The sequence below is a fragment of the Acanthopagrus latus genome, chromosome 23 (assembly GCF_904848185.1).
Source record: "Acanthopagrus latus isolate v.2019 chromosome 23, fAcaLat1.1, whole genome shotgun sequence".
NCBI classification, from domain to species: domain Eukaryota; kingdom Metazoa; phylum Chordata; class Actinopteri; order Spariformes; family Sparidae; genus Acanthopagrus; species Acanthopagrus latus.
This window is the reverse complement of record NC_051061.1, coordinates 4,915,754-4,934,288: the sequence shown is the minus strand read 5'-3', so window position 1 is coordinate 4,934,288 and position 18,535 is coordinate 4,915,754. Positions and strand designations below refer to the sequence as shown.

The following is an 18,535-nucleotide window of genomic DNA, read 5'->3' as shown; positions in this document are numbered from 1 at the left end:
AATTTAATTTCACATGATTGCATTAGGCCGCCTGTCTGTCCTCCATTTCCCTGCCTCATCCACCAACACTGTGAGTCAGCCATTCTCTCATCCATGCACAGCGGAGGGGGGAACTGGCTGATGGCTTAGCCCACATCTGACTTAAGAGTCCTGGTGTGTCTCCAAACCCTGCGTGGCCGAGCCCGAAAAGTGCTCATATTAGCTGCCCCGGGATGCCATTTACTCAGGATGACATCAATACCCCACGGTCGATCGCCACTCATTATTGACCCACCCATGCCCACTTTAGCCACAAAGACTGAGACAATTCATGTCACTGTCTAGGCACCTCAGGGAAGGCGAATAGAGCTGTGGGCAAAGGATAAAGATTTCCAATCCTTGCATGTTAGCAGTTTATTAAATGCTTTTGGCCAGGCTTTGGCAGTGTTTTCTCCTCCCCATTGTTCTACAGAAGGGAGTGTAATCTGTCTTGTTGCACTCACTCACTCACCAGAAAGAGTCAGTGAAGGAGCAGCTCCGGGGCCCTCCAGCCCCAACTCTCACACCACAATAGCCGATCACTTTTGGGGGTGACATTAATCACCTCTGATTACATGCCAGCTTGAGTTCTGTGCACAACCCTCTCCAAGATATTTCAGCTCTCCACGCTCCCTCCAAGGTCTGGGGGAAATTATTGCTTTAACGTGCCACAAATTGCCCTCAGTTGTTCTGGTTTGGTTGACGTGAAAAGAGAGTGGGCATTTGTAAAATGATCAGCTCTAAATTTGCCGGCTTTTCCCCCCACCCTGAGGCGATTGAAGCAATTCTCAGCACTCACACCACTTGGCCCATCACAGAACAATGGGCATCCGCGATGGAGGATGGAGAAGGAGGGGAGATAAAGGAACAAAAAAAACAAAAAAAAAAGTTCAGGGAGGGAAAAGGCAGACAAGATGGTCACACAAAGACTGGTCACGTTCTGTAAATTGGAAAGAGCACACATTAAAACCGTTAATCTGTTTTACGTTAGCCTAACAGATCTGTGGAGCACTTCCAGGCTACCACGCAGACTGCCACCGCCCCATCAGCCCCTTTCAACAGGAATCACACTGAAGAAACAAGGCGGCTCATCGGCTAACACATGAGGTGACACTAAAACAAAAGCTTTTAGACATTTTCAACTGCATATTTAACAGAAATGTTCATTCACACAAAGAGCCACAGCAATTCCGATGCACTGTTTGGTAATAAAATGGGGAAGCACGAGGTTATAACACGGTAACAGAGACTCTGCTGCCCGCAACGGGAGACACATATAACGCTGGTTTTGAGGGCTCGTTTGCGGTTAACGTTAATTAGCCTGGCCGTAGTTACAAACTGACGTTAGCATGCTAGCTGAAGCTAAAACAATCTCGTCCTTACCAGTCAGTGCAGCGGCGAGCTAGCGAAATCCTTCTTCAGCTACGCCCTGTATTACTGCTACACCCCGGCTGAATCCTCGAGCCAGGGAGAGGGAGAGAGAGAAAAAAAGGAAAGTGAGGGATGAGGATAAAAACGAAACCGGGGGGGAAAAAACTGAACAGTGTCGAGTATCGAGCCGAGCCGGCAGACAAGAAACTTCTGGGTCTGGGGCGCCGTTTCTCTCAAGTGATGCGCGTTCACTGAAAGGAAGAAAGGAGGAGAATGACGCTTCACTCCTCTCTCTCTCTCTCTCTCTCTCTCTCTCTCTCTCTCTCTCTCTCTCTCTCTCTCTCTCTCTTACACACACACACACACGTTCACACACACACGCGCGCGCGATAGTAGACCGGTGAACGGATGGATGGACAGGCGGAGGAGAGGACAGGGCTGCCGCTGCCTTCAGGCGCTGCTAGAAATGTCGGAACAATGATAAGCCTACGTATGAAAGACCAGGAATCATTTTGAAGGTAGTAGCAGGGGGAAAAAAAACGTCCCAACACGAATGAGCCAGCATATACAAAACCAGGACCCTGCTGGTGGAGTGGGACCCCAAAATGCCTCTGGTTCACAGTGTTAGTCCTTAGCTAACACCTAGCTAATTAGCAAATCAACTGGTCAATTTGAAGAAAACAGTGCTCAGAATTTGTTGATATTTGGGTGATATTGTAAAGGAGTAACTCAAGATGAGGCAAAAGATGCATATTCCCTTTTTTTTGCAGAGAGTTACCTCTAGGTGAGAGGACTCAGACCATCGGCTATGAGGACACCTTAAACTGTGCCCTGCGTAGTTTTGAGGATTTATAAAAGCCTAATCAAACCAAATAAAACAATTTTCCTCATTTTTATCATCAAATATACAAAGTAACCATAAAGGACAACACATTTTCATACCATTTTAATGTGTTAATATATGGCGGACCCTGTCACATCTCTAGCTTCAAACTATATTCCGGGGAGCTTATTTTTCTCTGAGAAAAGCTTGTTTATTTGGTTATAAATCATGTTCATATTTCTTAGTTATTATGAAATATTAATTTCTTCTCCCAAACTACACAGTTCCCCTTTAAGCCAACTAGCTCAATATGAAGCAGCAGCAAGTTAGCTTAGCCTAGCGGAACAACAGGAAACTGGGGTTAAGTAAAGAGAAATCCACATACCAACACTTTTAAAGTGGCAAAAGTGTCACACTGACGTCTCAGAATGACATTTTCCCGTTTTACAGTGGATTTGTGTCAGACTATTTCTTGTCTGGAAATGGTTGCCAGGCAACCCGTGGAGACTGCAGGCGGTCCTGTGGTCCTGGCCAAGAAAATGTTAATTCACTGGGGATCCATAGCAGATTAATTCAAGCCATGCCCATGCTTGCACAACTAAATGACATTTTAGTTAATAACTTATTCAGTTGATAAGACACATCAGTTACACCTGTTTGATGAGTCTAATTTTCCAACATTAGAGATGTCTTTGTACGGGATCCACCCTGCCGAGCTGGCCAGTCATGAGTGTTTCAAGAAAAATACATTTCAGCAGAGGAATGACTGAGAACAAAACAATTTTTTGCTAGTCCACTCATCAATGCTATAATTTGCATAATTTAAATCAGGCTTGTTTTCCACTCCCTTTCTCTGCACTACCAGTCTGTTTACTGGCAGATAAATAAATGGAGGGTGAAATGGTTGTTAAGCTCATTATGTTGGGTGCGGAAACGCTTGGCACATCCTCAAACCATAAAAAAGGAAACTAATTACCTGTAGAGACAGAACATGGAGGCCATGTCAACTGAATTTTATTGGACCATTAATTTTCGATCTGGGTGTCAGTGCCTTCTTGTTAAAATACATTCTACCAAATGATCCTTCCAGACGTATATTAAAGAGTACGCTGTCTTATTTCAGAATTATGTAAGCAATTTCTTTCAACCTCAGAAATAGGAGGCTACTACGTGTCCATGAAGGCAGCATTCACCAGGACAGCGCGCCATGCTGGAATTGAAAGGGCTGAATAGCGAATAGCAGGGGAACTCTGCTTTCTCTAAGAGCAGCCAATCACCTCCCAGGCTGGGGGATTATTCAAATTGAGGATGATGTCACCTCTTGCAAGTCACCCTACTCTCTTGCCCGAGTTCTTCCCGGTTGTCTGTTGCCCTCCCTCCTAGGCCCCTGCTCCCCCTTTTCTCTCCCCTCCAAACCCTTTTCTTCCTTTCTCCATGCCCGACTGCACACACACACTGCACACACACACACTGCGCAAACACGCACACACACACACCCTTTAACGGTGCATTACTGCTGCCCCACATGCATCAAGTTGCCTGCATTGTCTGCCCTTCAGTGTGACTGTTGCATCGTGAATTTCAAACCCCTCCACACATTTCGGACCTGTTGATTCAAATGTGTAATTAAATATTTATTTAAATTTGATTCTGGTCCGATCACATTAATATCGCACAAGTTAATTAGGGGTCTGCATAAGACTGAAAGCCTTTTTATTTTGTTTCTTTGTCTTAAAAGTCAAATTTGTCGCGAGCAACTGAGTTTAAAGATGGCCAGGAGTAGAGGCAGTTTAATGTATTTGTGCACCTCCCCGCGAGTTCAGTCCGTCACAACCTGAGTGAACAGAGCTGAAATGGGATTAAACTGATTGGAAAGGGTGATCTCAGCAAGACATTATAAGATGGCGTGGAGCAGCAGATACAGTGCGCCTTCCTTTGGATCGTGTTGTGTGTGTTTTTATTCTCTCTCAGACGGGCCTTGTTTCATGGCTTTCAAGCTTTTGTTTCTGTGTGCCGTGCTCCTCACCAAAAACAGGGCTTTGCATCAGAGACTGTCTGGGTGGGCATGCCGCCTGTCTGTCTGTCTGTCGCTCTGTCTGTCTGTCTGTCTGCTGCTGCTCAGCTCCCGGCAGCCGCCTGCCCCTGTCTACATGAGCCAGGCTTTTGTGTACTGCTCTGTTGTGGATGGGTCTTCTTTTCATGTCGCGCCCGTGGTTCGCTCTTCTCGTTCCAAGTGCTGGAGAGGGGAGATTTGGCCCCACATTGCTTGTTTGAGCTCTGGGTGGAAGTGTGCGCCACAAAAACATACGCTACATGTGCACCCAGTGGCACAAAAAAACATGTTATCCCTTGGTCTGTCTTTATGTTCCTGTGTCAGATTTCAACAGGAAATTTAGTTTGCATTCCCGTGAATCAGTCCCAATCGGTTAAGGTTGCTGCACCGGCCATCATTGCCGCTTGTCTTGATGTTGAATCATAAAGGTCAAAGTCTTACCCACAGAATTATCCGCAGGTTTAGTCGAGTTGTTCGAGCAGTTGCTCAGACTGAAAGTTGTTGACAATGACCCACATGCTGTGGCTGTGTATGGATTTAATTGTGTAATCGTACAGTATGTGTCCAGGTGTGTCCAAGACATGGCAGGAGACCAGGAAGAGGGTGGGGACTCCGCGGACGGGGGGGGGGGGGGGAGTTGATGCCTCCCAGCTTGAAGCTGATGGACGTATTGGCATGGTCGGCCAGGCGCAACAAAGAGAGGAAGGTGTTTTTTTTCACACAGGCAGTGGTGTGCGGCAGCGGAGACAGGAAGGGGCAGGGCTGTGTACCCCGCTGCACAGTTCCCGTGTTATTTATCTCATTGTTTTTTCCCCCCGGCCCGCCGTCCAGCTGGGGCAGCCGGAGCACAAAAGGCCTGGCGTTCACTCAAGCCCCAGAACCTGGCCTCCAGTCAGGAGGTCTCCTACCTTTGACAAACTCTTACACAACACGCGGGTTGTTCAAACAGATAGCAGATTGTTTTCTCTCACATATTCCAGCCTGCACGGTCAGATTGCGCAGGGGTTTGAATCTTCTGCTCGTGAGCCAAGCCACACACGAACGCAGCTGGCACCGAGAGACACACCCATCACATCAGACGCAGTCGCCATCTTTTCTATGGAGACATGCACAAATGAAACCCCCTCTTGACACAACTGGCTTCACAACGCATAAGAGTTACTACCCTGCATAACACTCCACACTGTAATAACACTAATATCATTACCTCGCAAATGGGGTGTGTGTGACTGAATACCAGGCAGATACAGGTTTGCACATGCGGGTGCAGCTGCTGCTCTCTGTGCACAGCATGGATTCCCTGAAGAGCTCAACGTGCCAGCACAGCATATCATTAACATGCAGAATGCTGCCGCACTCACCGACAGGCAACATGTGAAGAAGAAGGATGCACAGGCAGAGTAGTGAGTGAAGCTCGTTAACGGACCCCTTATCATATATCATGCATGTTCCGCAGTGCGTAAGCAAGGCAAAGTGTACACATACGGTAAAGACCATAATGATGAGCTTCATGAAAATACAGATAAATAGCATTTGGTTCCATCTCATCGGGGATGCATGTCTGAGTCGCCCTGTAAATGCACTTAACGAGGATGGGAAAAGCCTCTGACCCGCTGTGTGTTCTCACTATCGGCCTGTTTAATCAGCTTGGCCCTGAAACCTGATAATGTTAAGAACAGGCCGGCCAGTTCCTGTCTGATTCTAAGTGCTTCGTCTCTGCCCTGGTAGCATCCTTGAGTAAATAATGCATGCAGGTACTAAGGATATTGGACAGCCGTACCACTCCGCAGCACTAAGACGGGCGAACCATGCACATCTAGATCTGTGTCTGTTACATATGCTCCTCATTTTGTCAATTTACATCTTCAGTGCGTTTTTCTTTGCTGCCACAGCCGAACTCTACGTCCATTTACTTCATTACCTCATGATGAGATGTAGTACTAATGGCAGACTTGAAGGTTAACTACTTACTTATACTCTCAGCATTTTTAAAATTTATTTATCTTAAATGAATGCAACAAACCCTTCCCCTTTCCCAGCATGTCACCCCTCCTCTCCTCCTCCTGTGTATTAGCCCCCCTATCATTTCTTTATTGCTTGTGGACTGTATAGATTTTCCTATGATTGGTTGGTTGCTGCAGACAGAGCCTGCTCTCTCCCTCTACTGGTGGTAGTCAGTATGCCACAACACACGAGGGGCTCATCAGCTCCATGCAGTCCAAGCTTTGTGTTATGTCCAGCTATCATATTTTATAGCAGCCAGTCCCAACACACACACAGAGTTCACTGCAGAATACAACTCGGACAGGCCTCATGAATTACTCCCACATCCCACAATATTTGACATTATGTGGGATGTGACATGATCATCATTAGGATACATACGTATACATACATTATGTAAAATGTTATTTATGAGAAAAAAAATGTATATACATTTACGGTCCCCAGAGGATGATTCCCATCATCTTTGTGGGTCGCCTGACTTATCATTTAGCACCAGCAGCAGGTAAGAGTACTTGCTTATTCAGTGAAATGTCTCAAAATTGACCAGATTTATTGACATATAATATAATAATAGATCCCAGATGAGGCACATTAATTAATGTAATAGCCTTTACCTCTTTCACAACTATTAAAATGACATTAATGATTTGGAGTGAAATGTCTTAAATGTCTCTTCATATGTTTTGGTACGATGACAAATGGCAATTCATGCCCTCTCTGGATGAATTCTGACACCTTTGGTGATTTAACTTTTCATCGCGCGCCACCATCAGGTCAGAGACTCGACTGCACTTTGTGTTGGGAGTTGATTAGCAAACGTCAGCGGCGTCTCAGTCTTGGTCGTGTTATTTCACAACATCATGACTTTTCTCAGTTTTTTGGTGCAACAAGGTTGTTAATAAAAAGCATGTTTAATCTAGTTCTAAAAGGAAATCTGTGAAAATGTATTAACATGATGCTTAATAACACTAGCATGTTATTGTATTGATAATATTGTAGGTAACTGAATGTTGCATCACAAGCGGCAGCTGATTAATAAAACTGTGCACACAATAGAATTCATCTGCTGTGGGACGGAAAACATAAAAACCCTTGAAACAGAACACTGGCCTGGCATTTATGCCATATATTTTTCTCAACAATCAATTCCAACGAGTCCAGATTCTTTCCACTTTATTTTGCAGACGTGTCATTTCATTCAGAAAGCGACTTCTTCACAGAAAAGACTCAATACAGATGAGGGTAAAAACCTGTACATGTTCCTCTTACACAGACACTGAAAATCTGCCTTTTAGCTATCACTTGTTTCTTAAAACATAAAAAAATAATTAATACAGCAATATAAAATAAATGTAAACAAATGTAGTGAGCAATAACTCTGTACCCATGAAATCAAAGGAGCATTAAATAACTTTCTCAGTGTGTCAGGAGACCAGTAACAGACGCATTACATATACAGTGCTTTGTTCCCTTGTGCTATATACGACTCCCATGTTAAACATTTAAATCAAACTGTACATACAGTAAATCTTCATTAAGTGCATATGAGTAACTTTAAATAAACATTCATTAAAAGAAAACACATTTTGTCGTTGTAAACAATACCGATTAAGTTAAAATGTCAGTAAGCAATAAAAACATTTCCCCTTTTAATCCTGTTCGAAATGCTGTGCAGTGAAAATCCCTCTTCCATTAAACCGTGACCTTCATATGCCTCCACACTGCATGCTGGAGTGACATTACCACTTCAGTACATCTCTGTATCAACAGTGATATTCAAATGTTTTCCTTACAAAGAGTAACTGAGAAGAACTGCTGGTTTATAGAGATGCCTTAGCTCATTCACAGAGAAAACAAAAAAAAATGAGCAATCAACCTTTAAAACAGCTTCAGTGTCAGTGCAGTGACAGTGTCAAGTCTGAAAAATTTAATAAAATAAGGATAATTAAAACCCTACCGTACAAAGCAAAGCACAGTGACAACATATTTCTTGAGCTGACCAAAGATAGGCATCTGACTTTTTGACCATACAGTAAAAATGTTATTTCCCTAGGAGGGGAGGAAAAACATGAAAAGTATGGAGTACCACAGAGCTCTGTTATCATACCTCTGCCTTTTCCTCTCTTTATATTTCATCTCTTGGACATATTATATCTTTACTGATACACTGATGATACTCAGCTGTATGTGCCTCTAAAGACATGAGATCATTCTCAAATAATTAAATCAGAGCCCTGCTGTAAAAAAAAAACCAAAACAGAAACAAAAAACAAACCAATAATTTTGGTGTCATGTATGATCGTACTGTTCGGTTCAGGACATTAAAGGAAATCATACAGGTTGTCTTTTTTCACCTATGCAACATAGCTAAAATCCTGTCTTTTTCGTCCATGGCAGACACAGACATCCTAACTGACAGCAAATAATTGTATTTTTTAAATATTTTACAGCTTTGCATGGATCACTTTAAAAACAAACAGTTAAAAGACTCTGCCATGTAGTGCATTAGCCCGCACAGTCACCTGGCGCTTTACAACAGTAACAGTTCATACATATTGATGACTAACTGGCTGCAGGGCTCGTCCTTCATGGCGCAGCCATCATCTCCCTCAGAGGAGGACATGGTGAACAAAGGGGAGAGGAGACGAGGAGCGGGGGAATTAAAGTGGGAGTGGATGAACAGCCTTGACCAAAGACGATGCAGAAGCTAATGCATACATACAGCAGTTAATAATCCTTTTTCAGCTTGCCTAGTTGTCTCGTGTCTCAATTCTACCTCTGCTGTGAAGATTCAGAGGACATACAGTACATATATTTACATAATCAAGAGGCACAAAACTCCTGTCACCTAGGTAGCCATGTGGACGATAACACGGTAATAATAAACCCTGTAAATAGTGGGTCAGTCAAGTGAAAATCTGAGTCCATTTTACTTAGTGGGGCCTGCGTCCAGTCTGCAACAATGAATATGTTTACTGGCTTTGCGTGTCTAGTCATCAAAGCCCAAACAAACTGACATTTCAGAAAGAGACGATAAATTATTCATAGAGTAAGAAAACACAGATGCAGGTAATTGGGCTTGTGGCTGTGCAGTGCGTTCTACCGTTCCAGCACAAATTTAAATGCAAAAATTCAAACGCAGCACTACAGAGGACAATTTGGTCCAAGGTCAGTCTGTGTGCACTCTCAAGGCATTTATCGTCCCTGCTGGATATCTCAAAGAAGGAGTGCAATTGCAGGCGGCTGTCACTGGAGTGGAAATATGGTGCTTTAAAGAGAGATGAAGAGTCCCTTGCAGTCTCTCACACACACACACACACACAAACACGCACACACACGCGCATACTCGCATGCACACACACACACACTGCTTACTCCCTCTGTGCATCCACTTCCTCCTCCTCCTCAGCAGTCAAAGCAGCAGAGGAAGGAGCACGACGACCCCTCGGGCCCTCGGAACTTGCCAGAGTTGGGTGTGTCCGCGCACTCTGCGATGAACGCGTGCAAGTCAGTGACACGTACCTGCTCCTGTGTTTGGGCCTGTGGGAAGAAAAGACAAAGCTCAAAATGTTCCTCGTAAAAATCTCAATCTTGTTTCTGTAAAGCGTTTAATTTGGACAGACTCTTCCCTTATTATCTTTGTTGTTTTATAAGACCGATGCTGTATCTACCATATAATATCCAAGTCCGAGTTCAAACTTTCCATTATCAACTTGAGATTAATAACATGAAACTCTCCACTTTTTTAAAAATACATGCATAACAGTCTACAGTCAAGCTAGCAGCTACACACAGTGGTGCTTTGAGTGAACGCTGATGTTAGCGTGCTGACATGCCAAAGCTATTTTTCCTCCTTTTATCCATGCTATCAACTACTTTGATAATCGTTTAAATGTTAAAAATGTCAAACATTTGCTGGTTCCAGCTTCTTAAGTGTGAGCAGTTGTTGCTTTTTGTCATTTATAATCAGAAACGGTTAAATCTTCAATGAAATAATCTTTGGGTTTTGGACTTTTGGTTGGATAAATGCAATTTTAAGATGCCATTTTGTGCCTCAACATTTATTCATTCAGTTCATAGAGTATATGATCAATTGATTGAAAAAAAAAAAAAAAGTAAAAATGCAAAACACATGAATTGATAGTCAAAATAAACATTATGCCTAAGCCAGGCATTAGAAAACTTATAACTGATGATGGCCGCTGGCTAAAAAAGCAATGAAACAAGAGGGTAACTGAACGAAAGCATACCATAATGGTGTCGTAGGCTCCGGTGATGAGCGCGATGAAGAGGGACAGCACCATGTAGATGAACAGCGAGATAAAGGTGTAAAGGTAGATCTGGCTGAAGATCCACACCAGCGTGCCGCTTTGCTCCATCTCGGCGAACGTTACAAACATGTCGTCTCCGTTGATCAGAGAGAAGAGGCACTCCGACACCATGGACAGGGAGCGGAACTGTACACACAACACACATTACTGACATCAAGACAAGTGGCATCAGTGCAGTACTTAAATGAGGCCATGACACGGAGGAAAGAGGCCCAAGCTTTTTTCATTATGTTATCAGAACAGTTCAAACATTTTGTGAAAATCTGCATTCTAGCTAAGAATTAAGATGGCAGCACTTTCATGTAAGTATATATCAGTCTTGCATGCGGCACTGACCGACTCCTATTTGTGGATATGTTGGTTTGGTGTTTGTATGGGCAAAATACAGTGTGGCGCACAGCTAGCAATGGCTAACCTGACTAGAATTACTTAAAGTCATTGCTTGCATATCAACTTTACTTTGCTAAAAGACTAGCCAAAGTTGCTAACATGTGAAGGCTTGCAGGTTCAGTGAACTTAGTTTATGAGCAAATTTGTGAAAACAGCTGACCTACGTTTGCCCAACAATAACTAAATCACCCAACCAGCACCTTTAAATCTCATTGTTTGGCCCACAGAATGAACTACAGGTCAGGATATGTTGGCTTCTGCAGCTACAGTTTGGACTATTTCTAATTAAATCTCTATTTTAGTCACTTATGACTCATCAGCCCTCCTGGAAGTGCAATACTAAATCACTGCAGTACCCCTTTAATTTGTAACAAGGCTTTTATCTGATAACTTTAGCATTTTATGAAATCAAGCTTTTATAAATATTTTGCATTTGTTTGTTCAATTTGTTTAACTGTCCCCTTTAATTTACATGTTTTATTGTCATACTTTTTGCACAGATTACTTTCTTTCTATCAGGACACAGGACGCTGACATAGGAAGCTAAAGTAATGAATGATAATAATATTCATGTGTTGTCATGATTCATATTTAATAAATGTTAATGTTATTCTCATTAATTACAGATAGCTACAAAGATGATAAGCTGAAGGACATTTCATGATAATAAGGCCGTTCTGACATATTCGTGCGGTCTGAATGAGTCATGCCAGCCCATCCCTGGTTAGAGACCCTGCAGGGTGAGTGTGCAGTACCTTGGCATGATAGGGCCCGAGCACAATCCATCCACAGAAACAGTATCCCATATAAATGGCAGCTGCACAGCAGCAGAAGCGGATGACATTTGGGAAGGCAGCTCTTAGAGTCACAATTAAGATCTGTGAGATGAGGGGAGAGGGAGGAAATGAGCAGGATATATTTAAGTGTAATGGTGCAGACACATAACGGAATAAAGAAAAAAGATCTTGTCCACTCATATCTATATTTGGGTGTGTGTGTATGTGTGTGTGTTTTACCTACATTGTATTTCTGAAAGAAGCTGAGGTAACGGATGACTCCCACCCACACCAGCAGAGTGGAGGTTCCCAGCAGGATCCCACATATGTCGTATGATGACAAATTCTGCATCACAGCGGTGACATCATTATTTACTCTTCAAGAGAGAACTCGTCAACCAGAGGCGATCCGTTCTCTGTGCGTCATGTTACCTTGGACTCGATCCCAATTTTGATGAAGCTGCCTATGATGGTGAACATGTCGCTGACGATGAGCAGGAGATACCAGCCGTTGATGAACTCCATCCTGTCTCCCCAGCTCACACTGCGGCCAAGTTTGTGTTTGAAAAACTGCACGTACTCCTGATGAGGAGAAGAAAGACGATCAATGAGATGGTAGTATATAGCGGTATAAGATGGCTGTGTTATGTTCTGTTTGAATCTGCATAAAAAATGTAAATAAAAAATGGACATAAAAGCACATCATGAATACCTCATCTTTTGAGTCTTAACGAACATGGCAGTGCAGAGATAACAGGCTGTGGTTTTACACTGTGGAGATGTGTCAAAGTGTTTCGCTCATTTTCATCAGAGTGTTGTCACACACTTCCTGTGGAGTGGTCAGTGAACTCCACACAATAATCGAGTTATTTCAGAGATGTTCGAGGAGATGTCTGAAAACAGTCGTCTTTAAATCCTTTTTCCGTCACGCACTTCTTCAAGCTCTCTATCAATCATTAACAATTCTGGGGAAACTCCACATAAAGCGTGCCAAGTTGAATTTTACTGAAACGCAAGAGGCTAGAGAGTCAGCCCTGCTCTCGTCAAGGCCCTTTTTTGTTTGTTTGTTTGTCACCACATGAATCATAGTCATGCAATTTTAGGTCTGTCCAATGTTCACACCCTCCCAGCAGCGTCTCTACGCCCTCGGTCTGGGAACCACTTCCTTAGAGATTAAGTCTGGTGATATTTTCACATCAACAAATCCTATTTAAAGACCAAAACTAACAATGAATTAGTTCAACATCAAAGTATTATCTGTAGCCACAGCCTGACACTGAGTCATTCTGTTGCGCTGGGCGACACGTTCCTTCATGACTAAACTGCCAGAATGCAGCCTCGCTGCCTTGCTGTGATCAAAATAGAAGAACTGTAATAATACAATAATAATAATAATAATAATAATAATAATAATAATAATAATAATAATAATTAGCTTTCTTTTTGGAGCAGTTTGCAGCTTATTTAGGCAGATTTTAAAGGGAAATTGATTTAATTTGAGCATATTTAAAATCAACAAAACAAATTGAGCACACTCTGATTGTGTTTATAAAAGGGAACTGTATGTGCAAGGTGGACATTTCACTGTCACCAAGCACAACAGCCTCCTCACAACACAGACACAGAAAGGTTTGGTGTGTGGCCAGCCTCACATGCTGCAGGATGATGCCTCTGACGATGGAGCGCCCACACAGCAGCAGGGACAGCAGGCAGACAAACGCCACCAGCACATCAAAGAACTCCCGGGCGTAGTTCTCCGCTGAGGCCGATGGAGGCAGATGATACAGAAACAAAGGTCGTTGAAACAAATATTACAGATAAATCCGCTGATATACAGAGTCGGATGGGTGAATGTGTCCGTTCAGACTCATCCAGCACTCACCGTGTCCAGACACGTTGGGGTCCTTGCACTCCTTTATGGAGGCCTGGTTGTGCAGACTGATCTTAACTTTACCGCTGTGTGCCATGTTGTCCATGACGATCTGATCGCAACAAGAAACAGGGTAAATATGCAACCTGTGTGTATGTGGAAATCTTTACAATTCCATTAGTTAAACAACTTTCACCTCAGTGTTTTGCTCATTTTAACATACAACTTGCAAAACAATTGCAGTTGCAATATAGTGTGGCTGAATTATGACATATTTCTACCTGTGCTGTACTGTGATGCAGGGAGTTCAATACTAGAAGAGACGGCTCACCGTGATAGCAAATGTGTAGCAGTCAGGGATTTCATTGTTTATAATGGTCTGAATGTTGATGGCCTTCAGCTGAAAGTCAACTGTGACATTGATCAGCCTGGAGAGGAAAACAGAGACACAGAGAACTCAGCGTGAAAAAGAAAAACTAAAGAAAGAAAAAGAAAATTGACCCTTTTAAATGATGGAGAACAATCATCAGTATCATCTGACTTGTAAAACTTGAGAGTGAAATTCTTGTAGTCACTGTTTCCTGGGGAAGAACTGTAAGTCGGTGGATTCAGCCCAATACAATCTGGAAACAAAACAGAAAATAGCATTAGGGGAAGTAAAAAAAATAACACATGAGGAAGTTTTAAAAGCGCGCAAAAGCATCTTTTTCCACATCATGGGAAGTGTGGACACCACGCTTCCTCAAAGCTTTTAAACACAGACTCCTTCATCGGAGATTTTTTAAATTTGCCTTACTTTATTTTGCTGAGAGCCATCGCTGCCAAATCGGCAGGTGTATGCAAATAACTCCTTTCCCAAAGCTGAAGATAGCGTGTGGCTATTAAAGTATATGGGGAAAAAAAGCTTTTGTGTTGTGTTTTTAGTGATAGGAACTATTTCCAGCCTTTTGAAAGTAGGGCACAGTTGCGGGGCACCTCTTGACATATGTGGAGCAGCAACACAATGACTCACTGACACACTCGTTCCCTTGAGGGCCCCAAAACAAAAAGTGAAATGAATAAACAACAAGGCTGCTGGTTTTAATGTCAAACGCCCCGAGAGGAATTTACTGAACAACAGGGAGAAAATACATGTGAGGGACAGGAAGTCGCCCTACCGTTGATAACGTGGGGATCTATGTCAAAGGTGTCATTGACGGGGTCAATGGTTCCCCTCCTGTAGTACCTCTGGCAGAGGGAAAGCGCACTTCCGTTTTCACCGACGCCCAAAACATATGCGTACCGTCCCAGCGAAATCTGAGGTAGAGCCATGTACTGGAAGGGAAAGTGGAGAGAATTACAACCAAAAAACAAAAAACCATATAATGGTGCTTGTCTCAGGTATCATTTCCTCTGGACAAACCTTTTGAACCACACTGAAACTCTGATCTGAAACAAATGCCAGGGCAAATGTTTCACTTGTCTACAATTTTTTGCTTCTGCATCCACTCCAGTATAAAGTAGGTGAATATCCTCTGTGGCTTTCTCAACATTGTGACATTTTTAAGAAATTCAAAGGTGCATTATGTAAGAATTTTAGCTTAAAACATTTAAAAGTTAACTAATATTAAAAAACAGAATGTGAAGAATTATCTGTTTTACATTGGGTGAAAGACATCAATGTATTGTGTTGCACAGATATTTACTGAAGTCTGCATGCTAACAAGCTAACACTAGCCAGTCCTTTCTTGTAATGCCACCCCAAGCTAACAGTCCACATAACTAGCTGTGCTGTTAAATGAGCTAACTAACTAATGGCAGAAACAGTTAGCAGCAGTTAGCAGTTACTTTAGTGATATTTACTTACTTGCAGTATGAATTTGAGAGATGGGCAAGTCTTACGTATTGCACCTTTAACAGAAATGTCTCGTTCCAGATTTGTGTTTTGTGTTATTCGAGATAGGACACTGAATGAAATATCTAAACATGTGCTACATCATCGTTCATCTTGAATTTGCAACCTCACACTGGAGTGCAAAAAATTGATAAGGTTCAAAGAAGAGATGCTTAACCAATTTCCCGTCTGAAAGAGATATGCAGCAGACAAAGAGGCGATATAATTGAGGTCTATATATAGCATATATTAGTCTAACATATTATAACAGCCACTTGTGAAAGTTTAGAGGAAAGTGTTTCACTAAAAATAAAATACATTTCTTTACAATTTGTGCTCCTTTAGTTAAAGGTGCGATATGTAAGAATATTTGTTAAAAAGCTGAACTAACCAGGTACAGTGGCAGCTACAGTTAGCAGCAGTTAGCATGCCCTCTCTTTGACTTAAGTTTGTATTTGACAGGCTGATTCTTGCAGAGTTCCCCTTTTAACTCTTTTCAAAATAGATGATCAACAAAAACTGTTCTGAGAAACTGAAGCCAATTTATAATCATTTGAGAAAGTCACATGTTTTTATGTATGTATATTATGGTATTTCTTTCTTTGTTGTATGGTTTGTTTTGAGTCTGGAGCAGAAGATATATATCCCGTACTATGACATTATTCATACATTTTCTCTTGTCTAGTACTTTGGTTTATGATCAAATACTGTGTCTATAAACTACAGCTGTACTTTGTGGCTAGTGCTATATTTACATTGCTAATGCGCTTTATGACCCATTGCAGTTATTGCAGGGCTACCTGGTCTATGGCAAAGTGGATGTGGCTGTACAGTTCCTTCTGCGTGTGAACAGCCTGAGGCACGTTGTCCTGATAACCCTTCAGAAAAAGGTGTTTGAACGCTGCCGTGTTCTCCTCTTTGAACGTCACCACCATCTGGTTGCTCAGTCCGAACAGCACCAACTGAGAGGAAGAGTCGGGGACAAGACCATCAGCTTCAACAGTGCAGACGATCGCATAGAATAAAACAGACATGCTGCTCTTGGGCTGCAGTGTGCATTGTGTTATCTGAGGTATCTGATCTAAATGGTGCTTAAAATCAATTCACAGCCCGAGGCCGTATCCACCTGCACAGTCACGATGACGATCTTGAGCAGCTGCAGGCCCAGCTTGAAAGGCTTCCGCCCCTTGGCGTGGTACTTGTCACAAGGGCTCATGAAGAAGTACTTGAGCTTCCTCCTCAGGGCCTCCTCCTCCTCCTCCTGCTTCTGCTCAGGCTCAGAGCCCACCAGACAAGTGGGACGGGGGGTCCCAACCCCGAGAAGTTCTCGGGACCCATAGGAGGCCACGGAGGAGAGGAGCCTGTCCTTCTCTGAGAAATACAAAGAAAAACAGTGATTTTAGATAGGAGATTAACCTTTGTAATTGTCAGCTGTGGTGAAATGATTACAAGGCACTTGAGAAAATTTAGCACATTTATTTTTTGAATCAGTCCAAATCAAAGCAGAAGAGGCTGAGATAAGAAGATGTTTAATTCAAGAGTCAAGCTAAAAATACACACTTGTGGGTAATCTTTGCATTTAACTGCTAATTTAACTGCTCTTGTATAGTTTCTATTGTATACATATTCAATTACTCTCTTTAAGTTTCTCCATCTATACTGTGTTAATGTAAGAACTGTGTTTCCCCTCTGGGGATCAATGCAGGATTATATTGCTGCTTAACTGCATCTTCTATTCAAATTTTGTGAATCTGCAGCTATTTTGACCACTGATTCATAATTCTATAAGCTACTTCTCCTCATCCTACATTACAGTAGATTAAATATCTTTTAGGTTTTGGACCACTGAGCAGACTCACCGAACACTTGATGACCTCACCTCTGATCTGTGCCTTTAAGCTTTGATTCACCTGTGTTGGCGCAAATGTGATGAGCCTGAGGATATTGCTTAGGGTAGAACCTGCACAGCAAGTTACAATGGAACGCAGCGGCAGGTGAATCTATGTAATGTTGATATTAAGCCTTTTCCTTCGAATATAAAGCTCGGGATATAAATCTCTTCTTGTCATAATCGCAGCCTCCTATTAGAGACGAACAGACAGACCCCGCTGAGACGTTACAACAGCTTTAATACACGCAGAGAGCAGAGCACAGATTGACAGTCGCCATGAAGTCGCGCAGAGGACCACGGATGGTGCACTGACAAACCTGTGGCGCTGTCCTGGATGCAGGTGTAGCTCGAAGACGCCATGTTGGAGGGATCAGGCCGGGATGATGGACATTACCGAAGCTGTGACTGGACTCATGCTGTTAAAGCCCGTCAGACATAAAAAGCTCTTCGCACCGTGTCGCAAGTGTATGGATGACACATAGGTAAACACATCGCAGCTTCCTGGTAGGCATGTGACGTCATCACGTGACCAGCGCCTCTGTTGTTTTGCTGCTGCTGCTAGGAGCGCACGAGCTGAACACCGACCATGTCAGATCTGGAACAAATATCTCACTCACATGTCATTGTTGCATTGTTTTTTTTTTTTTAATAACAGTTTTATTCAACAGACAAAACACAAAAGCTCTGATATCATAATAATAAGTACAATACGCACATTATGGGCAGGATCATTGAAAAACATTGTAAATTAATTGAGGTCATTGATATTTTGGAAATAAGTGCCTATTGACGCAGTTAGATGAGGAGACTCATCACACTTATTACTGTATGGTCACTTAGCCTAGCTTAGCACAAAGACTGGAAACAGGGGGAAACAGCTAGCCTGGCGTATAACCCCCAGTAAATACATGTGGTGCTGTACTTAAGTGCAATTTTTAGGTACTTTTCTTGGTTATTTCCAATTTCTGTAGCTTTATATTTCCACTCTACCACATATTTCGGAATATTGTCCTTTTTACTACACTATTACTTGATAACTATATTGCTACAAAACACCCTGCATCAGAGCCATTTTTAAATGAGTTTACAGCCGATCAGATTAAAACAAAACAACACTGATTAATCCAAAGAA

General features: G+C 42.5%; 2 protein-coding genes across 3 annotated transcripts in view; both read right to left on the bottom strand.

Annotated features, from left to right (window-relative positions):
- The window catches only part of wu:fb95e10 (proteoglycan 4), a 30,029-nt gene extending 28,286 nt beyond the window's left edge, over nt 1-1,743 (bottom strand). For both annotated transcript variants that reach the window (XM_037088388.1, XM_037088387.1), the window contains exon 1: nt 1,402-1,743. The gene's annotated coding sequence lies outside the window, so the exon portion shown is untranslated. The remainder of the gene's footprint in view (nt 1-1,401) is intronic.
- A 5,685-nt stretch (nt 1,744-7,428) lies between these two features.
- Nucleotides 7,429-17,916, bottom strand: mcoln1b (mucolipin 1b). The gene is made up of 13 exons (XM_037088392.1): nt 17,721-17,916; nt 16,639-16,883; nt 16,313-16,474; nt 14,797-14,953; nt 14,181-14,262; nt 13,971-14,067; nt 13,652-13,751; nt 13,422-13,528; nt 12,202-12,351; nt 12,014-12,115; nt 11,749-11,871; nt 10,523-10,729; nt 7,429-9,812 (listed from the first exon to the last, which is right to left on the bottom strand). Exons 1-13 carry the CDS (start codon nt 17,761-17,763, stop codon nt 9,678-9,680), a joined length of 1,710 nt encoding a protein of 569 aa, XP_036944287.1. The 5' UTR covers nt 17,764-17,916; the 3' UTR covers nt 7,429-9,677.
- Between the last annotated feature and the right edge of the window lie 619 nt (nt 17,917-18,535).

Coding starts and splice junctions, on each gene's coding strand:
- mcoln1b (XM_037088392.1), bottom strand. CDS start 17,763: ATGGCGTCTTCGAGCTACACCTGCATCCAGGACAGCGCCACAG. Junction 16,475..16,638: donor TCGTCATCGTGACTGTGCAG/GTGGATACGGCC, acceptor TCTTCCTCTCAG/TTGGTGCTGTTCGGACTGAG. Junction 14,263..14,796: donor AGATCCCCACGTTATCAACG/GTAGGGCGACTT, acceptor TTTTGTTTCCAG/ATTGTATTGGGCTGAATCCA.